Raw genomic sequence first — 16,319 nt, 5'->3', positions numbered from 1 at the left:
TATTTCACTTTATTTATTTATTTATTTATTTATTTTAATTTGACCAGAGAAGGGCAGAGAGAGAAAAATTAAGTATGAAAGCAAACTGCCAGGTCCGGGACTTGAACTGCAGTCACCCATGTGGGAATCCACTGCCCTTAACCACCACGCCACTTACAAGCCCACCCAGCATGAGTTTTAGGCTATCAGCTCCAGGGCTCAAACTGTGGTAGGGCTCAAACTGTGGTCGACCATGTAAGTCTAGCACCTTAACCATCATGCCACTCACTGACTTTTTTTTTTCTTTTTTGAGAGGTTTTTGCTATAGGGTGCGTGCACTCACCAGACAGACAAAGACAGAGAGACAGAAAGCGAGAAATCACCCCCCAGGGGGGATGGCCACGCCACAATCCCTTCTCTATTCTCCTCTCGGGATCTTGGGCACGCACGCACACAAACCCGGTGTGAGTTTAAGCCACCGGGTCCAGGACGTGAACCGCGGTCGACTACGTGGGAGTCCAGCGACATAGCCATTACACTAACTGCTGGTCCCCTGACTTATTATTTTTTAAAAATAATTATTTGTTGGGACCAGTAGCTGGTGTAATGGCTACATTGCTGGACTCCCATATAGTCAATTGCCGTGTGGGTCCCGGACATGGAGGCTTAAAACTCATGCCTATATGTATGCATGCACGTGTTTCCCAAAATCCTGAGAGGAGAATGGAGGAAAAGGGATTGTGGCATGGACATTCCTCTGGGAGGTGATTTCTCACTTCTGTCTCTCTGTCTTTTAGGTGAGAGCATGCTCCCTATAGCAGAAATCTCTCTTAAAAAAAAAACTTGAACTGTGGTCAGCCATGTGGGAGTCCTGCTGGGCCCCCAGCTTTTTATTTTTTTAAATTTCTTTCTTTCTTCTGAGAGAAAGGGAAACCCTTAACAGGGTCTTCACATTGCCAGAGACCCCCATCTCAACCAGCCCATATTATAGGCATGTATAGGGAGGCCCCTGGACTTCAACCGAGGACCTTTCCCATGTGGATCTGGTTGCACTGCCACTGTACTCCCGCCTGCCCACTGAACTATGGCTTTTAAAGGAATTTGTTAATTTTTTTAAAGAATTATTTTATTTAACTTTATTTATTTATTTTAATTGGACCAGAGAGGGACAGAGAGAGATAGAGAAAGAAAGTGAGAAAGCAAGCCGCCAGGTCCAGGACTTGAACCGCAGTCAGCCATGTGGGAGTCTAGCACCCTTAACCACCATGCTACCTGCTGGCCCCATGAAATGTGTTCATTTTAAAGTTTATTTAAGTATTTCATTGAAAGCATTTTTTAAATTACAGCATACACCTTGTTGACATAAGTCAAATAGTTGAGAAAGGCTTATACCAAACATTCCAGCTAATTCTGATACACACTCAGTGTGAGAACCACACTTTAGCTCAAAGACCATAGCATATGATATCAACAAACGTGGGTTCAAATACCTGCTGCACCATTTTCCTGTGGTGTGATTTTAAGTACTCAACCTCTCTGAGTGATCATAGCTGCCTCATTTTCCAATGGAGGTAATATATTATAGCAAGGGTTTTCAATCATTTCGGTCTCAGACCCCTCTATCCCCTTAAAAATATGGAGGACCAGGGTCAGCAGATGACTTAGCAGTTACATTGCTGGACTCCCACGTGGGTGACCACAGTTCAGGGCCCAGACCTGGTGACTTTTAAATCATACCAGGTGCATGTGCATGCCCAAGATCCCAGGAGGAGAAAGGGAGAGAAGGGATCGAAGTGTGGCCATCCCCCCTGGGTGGTGATTTCGCACTTTCCCTCTCCCTGTCTCTGTCTCTCTTTCTCTCCAGTGAGCACATGTGCCCTAAGGCAAAAACCTCTTACAAAAAGTATATGAAGGACCCTATAGACTTCTATTTTTTTTTTTTTTTTTGGAGAGGTTTTTTTCGCTATAGGGCAGGTGTGCTCGCCAGACAGACAGAGAGAGACATAGAGACAGAAAGCGAGAAATCACCCCCCAGGGGGGATAGTCACGCCACAATTCCTTCTCCTCCATTCGGGATCTTGGGCACGCACGCACAGGCCCCCAGCGTGAGTTTTAAGCCACCCGGTCTGGGACGCGAACCACGGTCGACTACGTGGGAGTCCAGCGACATAGCCATTATGCTAACTGCTGGTTCCCAAGACTTTATTTTTATGAGTTACATCTATTGATATTCCCTGTGTCAGGTATTTAGAAATTTAAAGAACAATCTAAAAATCGATCGGAAGTTAACGTAAATAGCATTCCTTTGAAAAAGAGCATTGTTTTTCAAAACAACAAAACTTCAGAGGAGAGCATGGCCTGGTTTCCCGTTTTCGCAGATCCATTTACTGTCTGGCGCATTACAAGACAGCTGGCTTCTCGGATCTGCATTCAGGCTGTTGCAATGTCACATGTCGCGTAGCCTTTGGAAAACTCCACTGTATCCTCATGAGGAAATGAGGGTGAAAAGGCAAATTAATGTCTTATAATTTCGAAAACAATTTGCAACCTTGCAGGGGTCCCAGGACCACACTTTGAGAACTAGTGTGTTAGGAGAGTCTAAGCAGTTGAATACATGTGTCAAACACATAGTAGGTGCTCAGTAAATGGTGGTGTTTACTATGGATAGTTCATAAGAGAGAGAGAGACTCAATTCTTAGGGAAGAGCAAACAGGGCCCAGAACTCAGTGGTGTGAGGTGCCAGGTGTGTTACCAGAACAGGAAATCTGAAACAGGACAGAGACTGAAGCCCAGTGCATGACCTGTGGGCTGCAAGCCCCACCATCTGAGCAGGCATCGGGCAAGGCAAAGGAACCACACTTGGAGTAGGCAGAGGAGAGTGGTCAGCCCGGTCCCCACAACCCCCTTTGAATAGAAGGTGACTGGTGGGGAGGGGCTGGGGCCACTCTGGTTCCTCCAGCTCAGGTCAGCACCACTGGGAGCTCTAGGGCCCAGAGGAAGGCAGAGACAGGAATGGGGTCTGGGACTCTGCAAACTGGGCTCTTGGGCAGAGCCCTGCCTGGTGCTGGAGGCTCAAGGGAGGAGCTTCCGGTGTAGCCTTGGGCAGCACAGTATGCGATGGGGTGCAGACCTGAGATAGCCTTGGGGACCACAGCGAGCAGGCAGGTGTTGAGGGGAGGTGGGGGACACAGAACCAAGACCCGTTCAACTGGAGCCGCCAGTGTGGGGAGGTGGGCTTGAGCGCTGCTGGGGGACCCAGGGAGACCATCCTAGGCCAGAGCTGTGCTCCACTAGGGGGCGCCATTGCGATATGCCTGGGTGGACAGAACACCCCTGCGGGACTGGGGCATAAGGGAGGGTTCTGGGAGGGTAGAAGCCAACCAAGGTGGCTGGGGAAACGGGAGCCAGAAGCAGACTGGTCTGAAGGAGAGAGCCAGGTCAGAGAGCCACTCCTGTCAGCCAGCAGGTACTTACTGAGCACCTCCTAGTGTGTGTATTCGGGGGGGAGTTGCAAAGGTAAACCCGACATGGTCTCTTGAGAGCTACAGGAATCAAATCTGCACACTAGGAAGGTGTGGGTCACAGACGAGGCGGTTAGAGACCAAGGTAGACTCACGGGGAGGTGGGCAGTTTCCAGTTGACTGAGGGATTTAGTAATCCGGTCGTCAGCATCAGCCTGTTCTACATGTGGGGCGAGGGTGAGCTGTCCATTCTGGGGCAGAAAACTGAGCTGAGGACCTCCAGGGTCGGAGATCTCTTCCTGGGGAAGTGGAGGCTGTTAGGTGGGAGGAGAGAAAGGGCCTAGCCCTTGTCCCTGATTTGTTTCAGTCCTTAACCCAAAACCTTTCCCTCCTCCCAGTTTGGCAACAACCCCTTCTCTTCCCTGACCGGGAACTCCGACAGTTCGTCCTCCCAGCCTCTGCGGACTGAGAATCGAGAGCCCCTCCCTAACCCCTGGAGCCCCTCGCCCCCCACCTCCCAGGCCCCCGGGTCCGGTGGGGAGGGCACCGGAGGATCGAGGACCAGCCAGGTGCACCCGACAGTCTCGAACCCCTTTGGGATCAATGCGGCTAGCCTGGGGTCAGGTATGTCCTAGGGGAAGGAGCGTAGTGGGTCACGGGGAGCTCCTCTGCCCCAGGACTGAAGGGGCTCCGTTGCTCCAGGGTGTGGAAGGCAGCGGTGAGATAGTATTGAAGCTGCAGGAGGAGCCCTGCTGCCTGGGGTGGTAGCCTCACCGTCCGAAGGTGAGGGCTGGGTCTGGCCATGTGCTGACACGACCCTGGGCCTAACCTACGCCGTGGCTCCTGGATAAACCAGGCCCTGCCTCCTAAGCTCCTGGAGCATCTCTGGTATTATCCAGTGCAAATGGGTCAGACCGGGTGGGGGAGGTGTTGGACAGGAATCAGGGCAGACCTGGGGACAGGCAGATGTGAGGCTGGGGGACAGATACTGGGCCGCTGTGTCCAGAAGTGCAGACTACGCGCTGCACGACCTCGGGGTGCCCCACGCACTGTGCACTTGACCCTGGAGATGTCTGGTAGATGCCCTGGTCTTCCTGCACCTAGAGGGCATCCTGACTGGGAAAGCCCCTTCCCTGCTGCGTTTTCAGTTTCCTCATTCATAAAATGAGGACTGGAACTTGATCTGTGGTTTTCAAATGGTGCTCCTGAGTCCTGGGGGTCCAGACCACCTCCAGGTGAGCCAGGGCAGACCAACCAGGAGCGGCTCTAGGCCTCCCCAGCTCCAACCGGACCACTGGCACTCGGTTTCTGAGTGGGAATTGGTGAGGAGAGGGTCTCTGCTGCTCGGATACGTTTGAAACTGTTGACCGGATGATATGTCATCAGTCTTTAACAACTCGGCTCTGATCTGAGCTGGTGACAGGGACAGGCAGAGGGGCAGGACTCAGACCCAGTTTTCGGCCTGCCTGTCCTCAGTAGAGTAGACGGGACAGTGGTCAAGCCAGAGCAGGCCAGGAGAGCCTGGGCCCGTGCCACACAACTTGGGCTTCCATGCGATCATGGCCTCTTGGAGCTCAGTGAGCAGTCAGGGTCTGAAGTGAGGTAGCTTAGAGTGAGGTGTCCGGTGTCCATGTGGACCCCTCCCCTCCTGTTTTGTCTTGTTTTCCCTCTTGTCCTAGGAATGTTCAACAGTCCTGAAATGCAGGCCCTCCTCCAGCAGATCTCCGAGAACCCCCAGCTGATGCAGAATGTGATCTCAGCCCCCTACATGCGCAGCATGATGCAGACCCTCGCCCAGAACCCCGACTTTGCTGCTCAGGTAGCACCCGGCCGGGGCGGGGGAGCAGTGCTGGGAGAGAGTTCCCTCGAGTGGGGCAGTTTCTGGTGGAGGCCCAAACACCCTGGTGCCAGACCGCCTGGGTTTGTATCCCAAGCTCTGCCACTTCCCAGCTGGGTGAACAAAGCAAGATTTTTCCTTCTCTCCCTTCTTAAAAACAACAAAAAAAAACTTCATTATTTTATTTGTTTCTTCCATAAGCAAGAGAGAGAGACAGAGAGACAGGCACCTCCCACAGTCTCTCTCCCGCTGTCTACCCCTAGTCCCAGCTGGCCTGCATCATTAGTGTGCACGCACACACTGGCCTGCTCAGGGACGTTCCAGGATGCAAACGCAGGACCTTTCCCGTGTGGATCCAGTTGCGTTACTGCTGTGCCTCCGCCTGGCTCCCTAGCAAGCTGTTTAACCTATTTCCTCATCTGTGAGATGGTACTGACAGCAGTTCCTACTCAGCTACAGGAGTAAATGAGTTAGTACCGTCAGAGGCTTAGAACGGCGCATGCACAGGGCAAGCGCAGGGACTGGGAGATCTTCGCTCACCGTCAGCCTGTCGGGCCCAGGGCTGCAGCCTGACTCCTGCTGCTCTATCTTCATTGCCAGCACAGAGTTCCATTTCCTCTCACTGTCCCACTTAGGACTTCAGGAGACTTTGGGATCCTTGGAAAAGCTGGCCAGATTTCCTCCAGTGGTAGGGGGTGCTGAGGGAGTCTGAGGCTGAGGGGAATTCTTAGGGCGGGAAGGCCCAGGCGCCCCCTCCTACTTAACCCTGGCAGATGATGGTGAACGTGCCGCTCTTCGCGGGGAACCCCCAGCTGCAGGAGCAGCTCCGCCTACAGCTCCCAGTCTTCCTGCAGCAGGTGAGTGATGAAGGAGCCCAGAGGGGTGGAGTTTGAGGCAAAGCATGGGCCTGGAAGGCTAATGGGTGAAACTCAAGGTAGGGTGGCTCTGGGCCTGGGTTTTGGTTGCCTTCCCTGTTCTTCACCCCTCATTGTGTCTCTCTGCTCGTTTCCACCAGATGCAGAACCCGGAGTCGCTGTCCATCCTCACCAACCCCCGTGCCATGCAGGCCTTGCTGCAGATCCAGCAGGGACTGCAGACCTTGCAGACCGAGGCCCCCGGGCTGGTACCCAGGTGAGAGTGGGGGCCAGGGACCACGCGGCTTTGGCTACCCGCCCCTGCCCTCTGTCTGCTGCTCTCTGCACAGTTCTCGTGTCTGCGGGTCTTTTCTGGACTCGTGTTCCCATCCTCTATTGGATGCCATCTCTCACCTCTCGGTCTCTTCTACCCGCAGCCTTGGCTCCTTTGGGATGTCTCGGCCCCCAGCACCCTCAGCAGGCAGCAACACCGGCTCTGCGCCTGACGCCCCCACCTCCTCCCCAGCCGCACCAGCCACATCCTCTCCCACTGGGGCTTCCAGCACCCAACAGCAGCTCATGCAGCAAATGATCCAGCTTTTATCTGGAAGTGGGAACTCACAGGTACCCGGGCCAGTGGGGCCAGTGCCGGGACCACCCTTCGGTCCTGAGCAGTAGGATGGTAGCAGAGTGCAGGCAGTGGGACAGGCTTTGGTACCTTAGCCAGACTGCCTTGAGGTCCTGGCGGGCCACTCTCCAGCCCTGCACAAGTTCCCAAGCCTCCAGGTTCGGTTCCCACAGCTGCACAGTGGAGTGAGACTAGGAGCTCTTCCACAAGCTCGGTACTGGTCCCAGCCCTTCAGATAGAAGAGCTCGTTTGTTCCTGGTGAGAGCATTCTGAGGAAGCTTCCGTTAGCATTGTCGTTATCTGGTTCCAGGTGGGAACACTGAGGCCCAGACAGGTTTTGTGGCTTGCTCATCTGCGCAGCTAGTAGGTGAGGGAGCCGTGATCCAACCTAGGCATTCTGGCTCCAGAACTTACTCTCTAACCACCACGTTCTACCACGTGCACTTGTACTGAGGGATTCTTTTTATTTGGAGAGGTTTTTGCTATAGAGCGCGTGCGCTCGCCAGACAGACAGAGAGAGACATAGAGACAGAAAGCGAGAAATCACCCCCCAGGGGGGATGGTCACGCCGCAATCCTTTCTCCTCCATTCTCTCGGGATCTTGGGCACGCACGCACACACACCCGGTGTGAGTTTTAAGCCACCAGGTCCGGGACGTGAACTGTGGTCAACTACGTGGGAGTCTAGCAACATAGCCATTACGCTAACTACTGGTTCCCTCGAGGGATTCTTTTGATAATTCAAGCAGCTCCACCTATGAGACTCTGCAGAGGAGGTTTCTGGGAAGTGAGGTGACTAGAGCCCTACTCCATAAAGTCCAGGCGAGGGACTTGAGGGGACTACAGAGATGACCTCAGGTGAGCCTCATAACCTTTCTGACTCATCTCGACCTCCATGACTCATCTGGAAAAGCCAGTCAACAAAAACATGTGTGTATCCAGCTCTGAGCAAGGCCTGAGCAGAGGCCAGTCAGGCGCTCTTCAGGTTCCTGTGCAGCTCGTGCTGTCACTGCAAGGAGACAGCAGGGAGCAACTGGGGCGGGCTTGGTGCTGCACGGCCAGGGCCCGTGGCTCACTGACTTGCTCTGTGGCCCTCGGCAAGTCCTGTCTCTGGGTGATGGGGCAGGTGGACGGGCTTCAGTGCTCTTTCTAGCCCCAGAGTCTTTTGTCCGTGATTTCGGCCATGCTTCCCAACACCCCCTGAGAAAACGTCCCCAGAAGATGTTTGTAGGAGTGTCAAGAATGAAAAGCCAGGCCAGTTGGTAGCATGGTAGTTAGGGTGGCTGGATTCTACATAGCCAACTATGAGGTTCAAGTCCCAGACCCAGTGGCTTAAAAAACACGCTGAGTGCATATATGTGTATGCCCAAAATCCAGAAAGGAGAAATTCAGAAGAAGGGATTGTGGTGTGGCCATTCCCTTGGAGGGTGCTTTCTCACTTTCCATCCCTCTCTTTCTCTCTCTGTCTCTCTCCAGTGAGTACTGTACCTTCTAGCAAATTTTTTAAAAAAGAATGAAAAGCTTTCTCTTTTATAAATGTGTTCATTGATCAGACAAAATTAAACAGTTTCTCTCCTGCGACCCTTCTCTGGCTTTTAATATGGCCATATGCATGGTGTCAGATTGGAAGTCGTGTTTACCATGTATGTTATTTGACCCCGTAACATTTGGCTTTTGGAGTGCCTGTTACTATCTCGAGTTTTCATGGAAAGTAGTTGAGAATACAAGGGCAAAAGGCTCATGGAAAAATGGGATTAAAGTATGAGATTATTTTGGTGTTAAACACTTGAGGGACCAGCAGATGGCGTCATGGCTAAATCACTGGACTCCCATGTAGTCGACTACGGTTCGAGTCCTGGACCCGGTGGCTTCAACTCAAGCTGGGTGCATGTGCGTCATGCTCGATCCAGAGAGGAGAATGGAGAAGAAGGGATTGTGGCGTGGCCATCCCCCTTGGGGGGTGATTTCTAGCTTTCTGTCTCTCTGTCTCTCTCAGTCTTTCTGGCAAGTACACATGCCCTATAGCAAAAACCTCTCCCAAAAAAAAAAAAAAAAAAACACTTAAAATCCTTGCATCTTTTATTTTTTTAATGACTATTTGATTTAGCTTTAATTTAATTTATTTATTTGAATTGGACCAAAGAGGGACAGTGAGAAAGTGAGACAGAGAAAGTGAAAAAGCAAACCTCCAGGTCTGAGAATTGAACCATGATCAAGCATGTGAGAGTCTAGTGTCCTTAACCACCACGGCACCTGCTGGCCCTCCTTGCATCGTTTTTTCGTCATCTGCATTTTCCATGAACTTCTTGTAAAAAATATTTAATTTTATTTATTCACTCATTTATTTTTTAATTTCACAAGAGAGCGAGAGAATGAGAAAGCAAGCCACCAGGTCTGAGACTCAAACCGTGGTTGGCCACGTGGGAGTGTCCAGCACCTTAGCCACCACACCACCTGCAGGTCCCCTTCCATGAACTTTTAAGGACCTCAAGTATAAACTGACCTAGGCTTACCAGTTTCTTTGAAATTTCCAGAAAGACACCCCTGGCCATATTGTTACACAGTTACTTAGCAACTTGGGACTGGGCTCCTTGGCCCCCGTTTGCAGCTCACTCTGCCCCACCCACTGACTGGAGGATGTTACCAAAGACCTGCTGAGGTCTTACAGACCCTCCGATTCTGAGAGGCCTCCTGGGTCTGTCCTGCTCTCACTTCATGAGCCCTGTCTCCTCCAGGTACAAATGCCAGAAGTAAGGTTTCAGCAGCAGCTGGAGCAGCTCGACTCCATGGGCTTCATCAATCGTGAGGCCAACCTGCAGGCCCTGATCGCCACGGGCGGGGACATCAACGCCGCCATCGAGAGACTCCTGGGCTCTCAACTCTCCTGATCCCTCGGCCCATGCCTCCCACCTCTCCTCGATGCCAGCCTTTGGTTCCTGTGTCAGCCCCTCCCCTCTGCAGCTTGTCACCCCTGTCTTCTCCCTTGTCCTCTCCAGGCAGCAGGTGACTTCAGAGGCGTGGCCCCCACCCGTAGCTCTGTCTGGGATGGTTTTACTGCTTAGCTCTCTACTGGGATCATCTCTCCTCGTCCTCCCCAGCTTTCAGGCTCGATGGTGGGCCCTGCCACCCTGCCCAGCAGTCCCCTCCTGCAGTCTTCGCACTTCTCAGTGGCAGTGCAGAGTCAAGGCAGAGCCAGCTCTCTGGTGTATGGGAGTCTTCCATCTGCACCCCTAGGGTTTTGCTTGTCTTAGTTTTCTTTTGATAAGTTTTTCTTCTTTCTCTCCTCCAAACTTCAACCCAAACAAGGCTAGAATTTTACCCCTGAAGGAAGGGCAGGTGGAACAGGCTGGAATTTTCCTCCTCAACCCTCTCCTGGCCGCTTCCTCCAGCACTTTTTCATGGGTGCTGTTGGGACTCCCAGGGTGAGGAGGAAGATGTTTGTTCCCCCTGTCTGAAGTGGGAAATGAGACACAGCCCTCTGGACAGGAATTTGCAAGCCCGGGACCAGCCCAGCGGAGACTGGTGCAGAAGAGGAGAGAGTGAGATGTTTTTAAAGGAAAGGAATGAGAGAGACAGCCTGAATAAAAGCCCGGGAGTGGAAGCACCGATGGCCGTTTTAGGCGGGAGAGTCCAGGCCATGGCTGGCAGAGGCTTAGTGATGCTGGTGGGAGCTCTGGAAGGAGGGCTCATCAGGAGTCACTGCCGAGCTTTGTCGAGCCCTTCCCCAGACACGTGCTTACAGACACACGTGCTTACAGTCACACGTGCTTACAGACACGTGCACACTTCCATGAGCACAGGACCTGCCTGTGTCCCCAGGTACCAGTCATGTGAGCCCCCTCCAAGGTTATGATGGGCCTGTCTCAGCCATGGGGCGTGTGTGTGTGTGTGCACATGCAGGTGTGCACACGGGCGGGCTGGTCGGGGAGCGGGTTCTTTGTCATTTCTAGCTCAGAGCCCTCTCCCACCTGAGACAAGTGGGGACAGGGCCAGTCTATAGGGCAGGAATGTGGACTTGGAGGAGAGCCAGGTTTCTCGGGCTCTGGATGCTGGGTAGCCCAAAGGTAGTGCGGGTCCCCTTCCAAAGCTGTCAGGGCTGTGACCCACATCCTCATTGCCCCTTACTGCCTAGGGGAAATAGAGGGGCTTTCCCTCCAGAGCCCCTGCCTTTGGCATCCTAGTCCCTTCTCTTTCAGTTCTTCACTGTTTCCCTCCAGGCCGGGAAGCCCTAATGAGGGAGGAGAGGAGAGGGCAGTGGTGATGCCCTGGATCTGGAATTGAACATTGCTCTACTGGAGCACAGAGGAGGCTCCTATCACGTCCTCCCTCTGCAGCCTGGTCCAGCTCCTGGGCGGACCCAGGGCTGACAGAATGGAGGCAAGAAGCCTAAGTGGGAAAGTGTCCCAAGCAGCCAGAGAGGATGTCTGTGTGGCCTTCCCTCCCTACCTCCCCCAGCTCCCGTACTGGCCTTTGTAAATAAATGGCGTGATCTTTGTTGTGAGAGTGTGTTGGCGTTTGCTTTCTGGCGAGAGGAGGCTGGCCGAAGACAGCTTCTCAGTTTCACAGAACATAAAGTGGGATTTAGAGGAATTGGGGTTCAGTTACCACAGGTATGGAGAAACATCGAGGGTTAAAGATAGGTGATCCTGGGAGCCGGCAGGTGGCATGGTGGTTAAGGTGCTGGACATTCCCACATAGCTGACCACGGTTTGAGTCCCGGACCTGGTGGCTTGCTTTCTCACTTTCCCTTTCTCTCTGTGTCTCTCTCTGGTCAAATTGAAATAAGTGAATGAATAAATAAAAATTTAAAAAAATAAAAAAGATAGGTGATCCTGGGAGTGTTAATAATACATGGTGATGGGACCAGCAGTTAGTGTAATGGCTATGCTGCAGGACTCCCATGTAGTTGACTCCAGTTCGAGTCCTGGACCTGGTGGCTTAAACTCACGCAGGGTGCATGTGTGTGCATGCCCAAGATCCCGAGAGGAGAATGGAGGAGAAGGGATTACGGCGTGGCCATCCCCCCTGGGGGGTGATTTCTCATTTTCTATCTCTGTTTCTCTGGCGAGCGCATGCACCCTATAACAAAAACCTCTCCAGGGACCAGCAGTTAGCTTAATGGCTATGTCGCTGGACTCCCATGTAGTCGACCGCGTTTCGAGTCCCAGACCTGGTGACTTAAACTCACGCCATGCACGTGTGCGTGGGTGCCCAAGATCCTGAGGGGAGAATGAAGGAGAAGGGAATGCAGCATGGCCATCCCCCGTGGAGGGTGATTTCTCGCTTTCTGTCTCTCTGTCAGTCTGGTGAGCACACACGCCCTATAGCAAAAACCTCTCCAAAAAAAAAAACCTCTCCAAATAAATAAATAAAAATAATAGTAATACTAATACATGATGATGCCAGCATGTGGACAACTGCAGTTCAAGTCCCAGGCCTGGTGGCTTACTTTCTCACTTTCCCTCTCTGTCTCTCTCTGGTAAAATTTAAAAATTAATAAAATCTGGGCCGGCACGTGCCATGGTGGTTAAAGGCACTGGATTCCCACATGGCTGACCACAGTTCAGGTCCCAGACCTGGCAGCTTGCCTTCTCAGTTTCCTTCTCTCTCTGCCTGTTCAAATTTTAAAATATAATAACAACAAATAGAAATAAATAAATTATTATTTTAAAGTAATAATAAATAGGGGCTAGCAGGTGGTGTTGTGCTGAATTCCCATATGGCCAACTGCGGTTCAAGTCCCAGACCTGGTGGTTTGCTTTCTCACTTTCTTTTTCTCTCTCTCTCTGGTCAAATTAAAAGATAATGGGGCCGGCAAGTGGCATGGTGGTTAAAGGCGCTGGACTCCCACATGGCCGACCACGGTTCAAGTCTCGGACCTGGTGGCTTGCTTCCTCACTTCCTCTCTCTCTCTGTCTCTCTCTGATCAAACTGAAAAATAATAATGATATAATAATAAAGTTAAATAAAATAATTCTAAAAAAAATTAAAAGATAATAATAACTGGACTGGTAGGTGGCGTGGTAGTTGAGGTGCTGGACACTTCACATGGCCAACCATGATTCGAGTCCCGGACCTGGTGGCTTGCTTTCTCACTTTTCTTCTCTCTGTGTGTCTGTCTCTCTGGTCAAATGAAAATGATTGAACGAATAAATAAAATTAAATAATTATTTCTAAAAAATAATAACTAATAGAATTAAATGAATAAATAATTCTTTTTTAAAAAATAAAATCAAATGAATAATACTTTTTAAAAGCAGGGAGCTGGCAGGTAGCGTGGTGGTTAAAAGTGCTGGACTCTCTCATGGCTGACCACAGTTCGGGTCCTGGACCTGGCAGCTTGCTTTCTCATTTTCTCTCCATGTCTAACTCTGGTCTAATTAAAAATAACAATAATGATAAATAAAGTAAAGGAAATCTTTTTTTTTTTTTAATAGGCTTTTGCTATAGGGCACACATGCTCACCAGAAATAGAGACAGAGAGATAGAAAGCAAGAAGTCTTCCCCCAGGGGGGATGGCCACAACAGAATCCCTTCTCCATTCTCTCGGGATCTTGGGCACGCACGCACACGCGCCTAGCGTGAGTTTAAGTCACCGGGTCTAGGACTCAGACTGCGGTCGACTACATGGGAGTCCAGCGACATAGCCATTACGCTAACTGCTGGTCCCAGTGAAATCTTTAAGGGGAGGGGGCAGCAGGTGGTGTACTGTTTAAGGTGCTGGACTCCCACTTGGTCGACTGAATTCAAATCCTGCACCTGGTAGCTTGAAACACACCACATCCATGTGTGTGTGCCCAAAATCCTGAGAAGAGAATGGAGGAGAGATTGCGGCATGGCCATCCCTCTCCGGGAATAATGTCTCACTTTTCCTCCGTATCTCTGGTGAGCACACTTGCCCTATAGCAGAAACTAAAATACATAATGAGAGCATGGTGTTCCATTCCCCACCCCAGATCATAAACTAACTGGGATCTCTCTGCCTTCCACATGGGTCTGGTCTGGGTGCAGAATTTATGAGGGAACTTCAAAATGCTAATGAAGAGTGGAAATAAGGGATCAATTTATCCTGGAGCCCAAAAATTTGAAATCCATGCAGAATTTTTCATAATACTATGAGTATTATAGTATGAGTATTTTTCATAGTTTCCATCAGTTTTTTCGAAGACACCACCTTCTCCCAGTGAAATGGGAAAATGGCTAATTTATTACCTCCATCGTCTGATCATTTGGCAAAATTGCCCTAACCTTACCCCAGGTATAAAAGTAAAAAATGGGGCCGGCAGGTGGGGCACTGGACTCCCACATGGCTGACCATGGTTCGAGTCCCAGGCCTGGCAGCTTGGTTTCTCTTTCTTTCTTTGGTCAAAATTTAAAAATAAATAAAATTAAATAAAATAAGTCTTTAAAAAAAAAAAAAAAGTAAAAAACAAACCCTCACATCTTGGTCTCAGGCAAGTACAGTTTAGTATTTAGGGGTCTTGGGCTCTGAGACTGACTGGCTCTCCCACTGACCATGGGTGTTTTAGGAAGGCTCTTCACCCCATGAGGACTCGGCTTTCATACAGTGGCATTCTAGACTCAGGTTCTTTGATATATTAATGAACCATGCGTGGGAGGCTCCATTTCTAGGAATGGTAAACTAGATGCTTCAGATCAATACTTGCAACTGGGAATTTGTTTTTAAGAATTAATTTTATTTGGGACTGGCGGGTGGCATGGTGGATAAGGGCGCTGGACTCCCACATGTCCGGTCGTAGTTCAAGTCCTGGACTTGGTGGTTTGCTTTTTCACTTTTCCCCCTCTCTCTTACTCTGTCCCTCTGGTCAAATCAAACTAACTAACTAACTAACTAAAGCTAAAATAAAATAATTATTTTATTATGTATCATTTTATTATTATTTTGTTTTAACTTACTTATTTTAATTTGACTAGAGAGGAACAGTGGGAAGGGAGAGAGAAAGAAAACCAACAGGTCCAAGACTCGAACTGTGGTTGAACCATGTGGAAGTCCAGCATCTTTATTTTTTAATATGGAATACTTCACGAATTTGCATGTGGTCCTCGCGCAGGGCCATGCTCATCTTCTCTGTATTGGTCCAGTTTTAGTACGTGTGCTGCTGAAGTGAGCACAGGAGTCCAGCATCTTAACCACTTTGCCATGCCAGTCACCCTGGATCTTTGTTTCTTTTTTTTTTTTTTTTTTAAGATTTATTTTATTTTGGGAACCAGCAGTTAGTGTAGTGGCTATGTTGCTGGACTCCCACGTAGTCGACCGCGGTTCGTGTCCCAGACTCGGTGGCTTAAAACTCACGCCCGGCGCGTGTGCGTGCGTGCCCAAGATCCCGAGAGGAGAACGGAGGAAAAGGGATTGCAGCATGGCCATCCCCCCTGGGGGGTGATTTCTCGCTTTCTGTCTCTCTTTCTCTGTCTCTGTCTGGCGAGCGCATGCGCCCTATAGCAAAAAAACTCTCAAAAAAAAAAAAAAGATTTATTTTATTTTATTTGTTATTGTTAATTATTTTTTAATTTAACCAGAGAGAGAAAGGGTGAGTGAGAAAGCAAGCCGCCAGGTCTGGGACTTGAACTGTGGTCCGCCATGTGGGAGTCCAGCACCTTAACCACTGAGCCATCTGCTGGCCCCCCAGATCTTAGTTTCTAATCCCATTCACCAATAAAAGGAACCAGAGCTCCTTGGGAAAATGGCGATTCTGGGACTGGGGCAGGAAATATACAAGATGAGTCAAGACCATCTGATAAGCAAGCCAGAAAGTAAGTACTCCAAACAATGAAAATGGGAACAAAAACAATGATGGGAGTGTGAAAAAAAGGGACAAAGGATCTGGGTCGCTTGGTAGCATGGTGGTTAAGGTGGTTGCATGCTGCATGACTGATAGCGTGGATTGAGCCCTGGACCCAGCAGCTTGAAAAACACATTGTGTGTGCATGCGTGTGTGTGCGTGCATGCGCGCCCATGTCCAGTATCCTGAGAGGTGAATGTAGGAGAAGGGACTGGGGAGTGGCCATTCCCCCTGGGGAGTGCTTTCTCTCTCTCTCTGTCTCTAGAAAGTGCAAGCGCCCTATGGCAAATTAAAAAAAAAAAAGTGGGGCTGGCAGGGGGCTTGGGGGTTGAGGCGCTGGATTCCCACATGGCTGACTGTGGGTCCAGTCCTGGACCTGCTTCTCACTTTCCCGCTCTCTCTCCTTCTGTGTGTGTGTGTGTCTCTCTCTGATCAAATTAAAATAATAATAATGGATAAAATTAAATATTTTTAAAAAGTGCTGGGACCAGCAGGTGGCATAATGGTTACATCCTGGATTCCCATGTAGCTACGACCACAGTTTGAGTCTTGGACCCAGTGGTGGTTAAGGTGCTGGATGGACACTCCCACATTGCTGACCACGGTTTGAGTCCTAGACCTGGTGGCTTGCTTTCTCATTTTCCATCTCTCTCTCTCTCGTACGCTCTCACTCAGTGTCTCTCTGATCAAATTGAGATAAATTAATGAATAAATAAAATAAAATGAATAATTCTTTAAAAATAAATAAATAATAAAAATA

General features: G+C 50.1%; 1 protein-coding gene and 1 non-coding gene across 2 annotated transcripts in view; one reads left to right on the top strand and one right to left on the bottom strand.

The window, feature by feature from the left end:
- UBQLN4 (ubiquilin 4) overlaps positions 1–11,259 on the top strand; it is a gene marked incomplete at its 5' end in the record, with an annotated part of 23,560 nt that extends 12,301 nt beyond the window's left edge. Inside the window, 6 exon segments of the mRNA XM_014590400.1 lie at positions 3,839–4,064; positions 5,120–5,259; positions 6,051–6,134; positions 6,293–6,408; positions 6,569–6,755; positions 9,494–11,259. Coding sequence (XP_014445886.1) covers positions 3,839–4,064; positions 5,120–5,259; positions 6,051–6,134; positions 6,293–6,408; positions 6,569–6,755; positions 9,494–9,646 — 906 coding nt within the window.
- Positions 11,260–14,785: 3,526 nt separating this feature from the next.
- On the bottom strand, positions 14,786–14,891 carry LOC114009025 (U6 spliceosomal RNA). Its single transcript, XR_003550505.1, has one exon. It is a non-coding gene; the product is annotated as a U6 spliceosomal RNA (small nuclear RNA).
- Between the last annotated feature and the right edge of the window lie 1,428 nt (positions 14,892–16,319).

Source organism: Tupaia chinensis, unplaced genomic scaffold (genome assembly GCF_000334495.1).
Source record: "Tupaia chinensis unplaced genomic scaffold, TupChi_1.0 Scaffold000438_1, whole genome shotgun sequence".
In the NCBI taxonomy this organism is placed as follows: Eukaryota; Metazoa; Chordata; class Mammalia; order Scandentia; family Tupaiidae; genus Tupaia; species Tupaia belangeri.
This window is presented reverse-complemented; position numbering and strand designations above follow the sequence as displayed.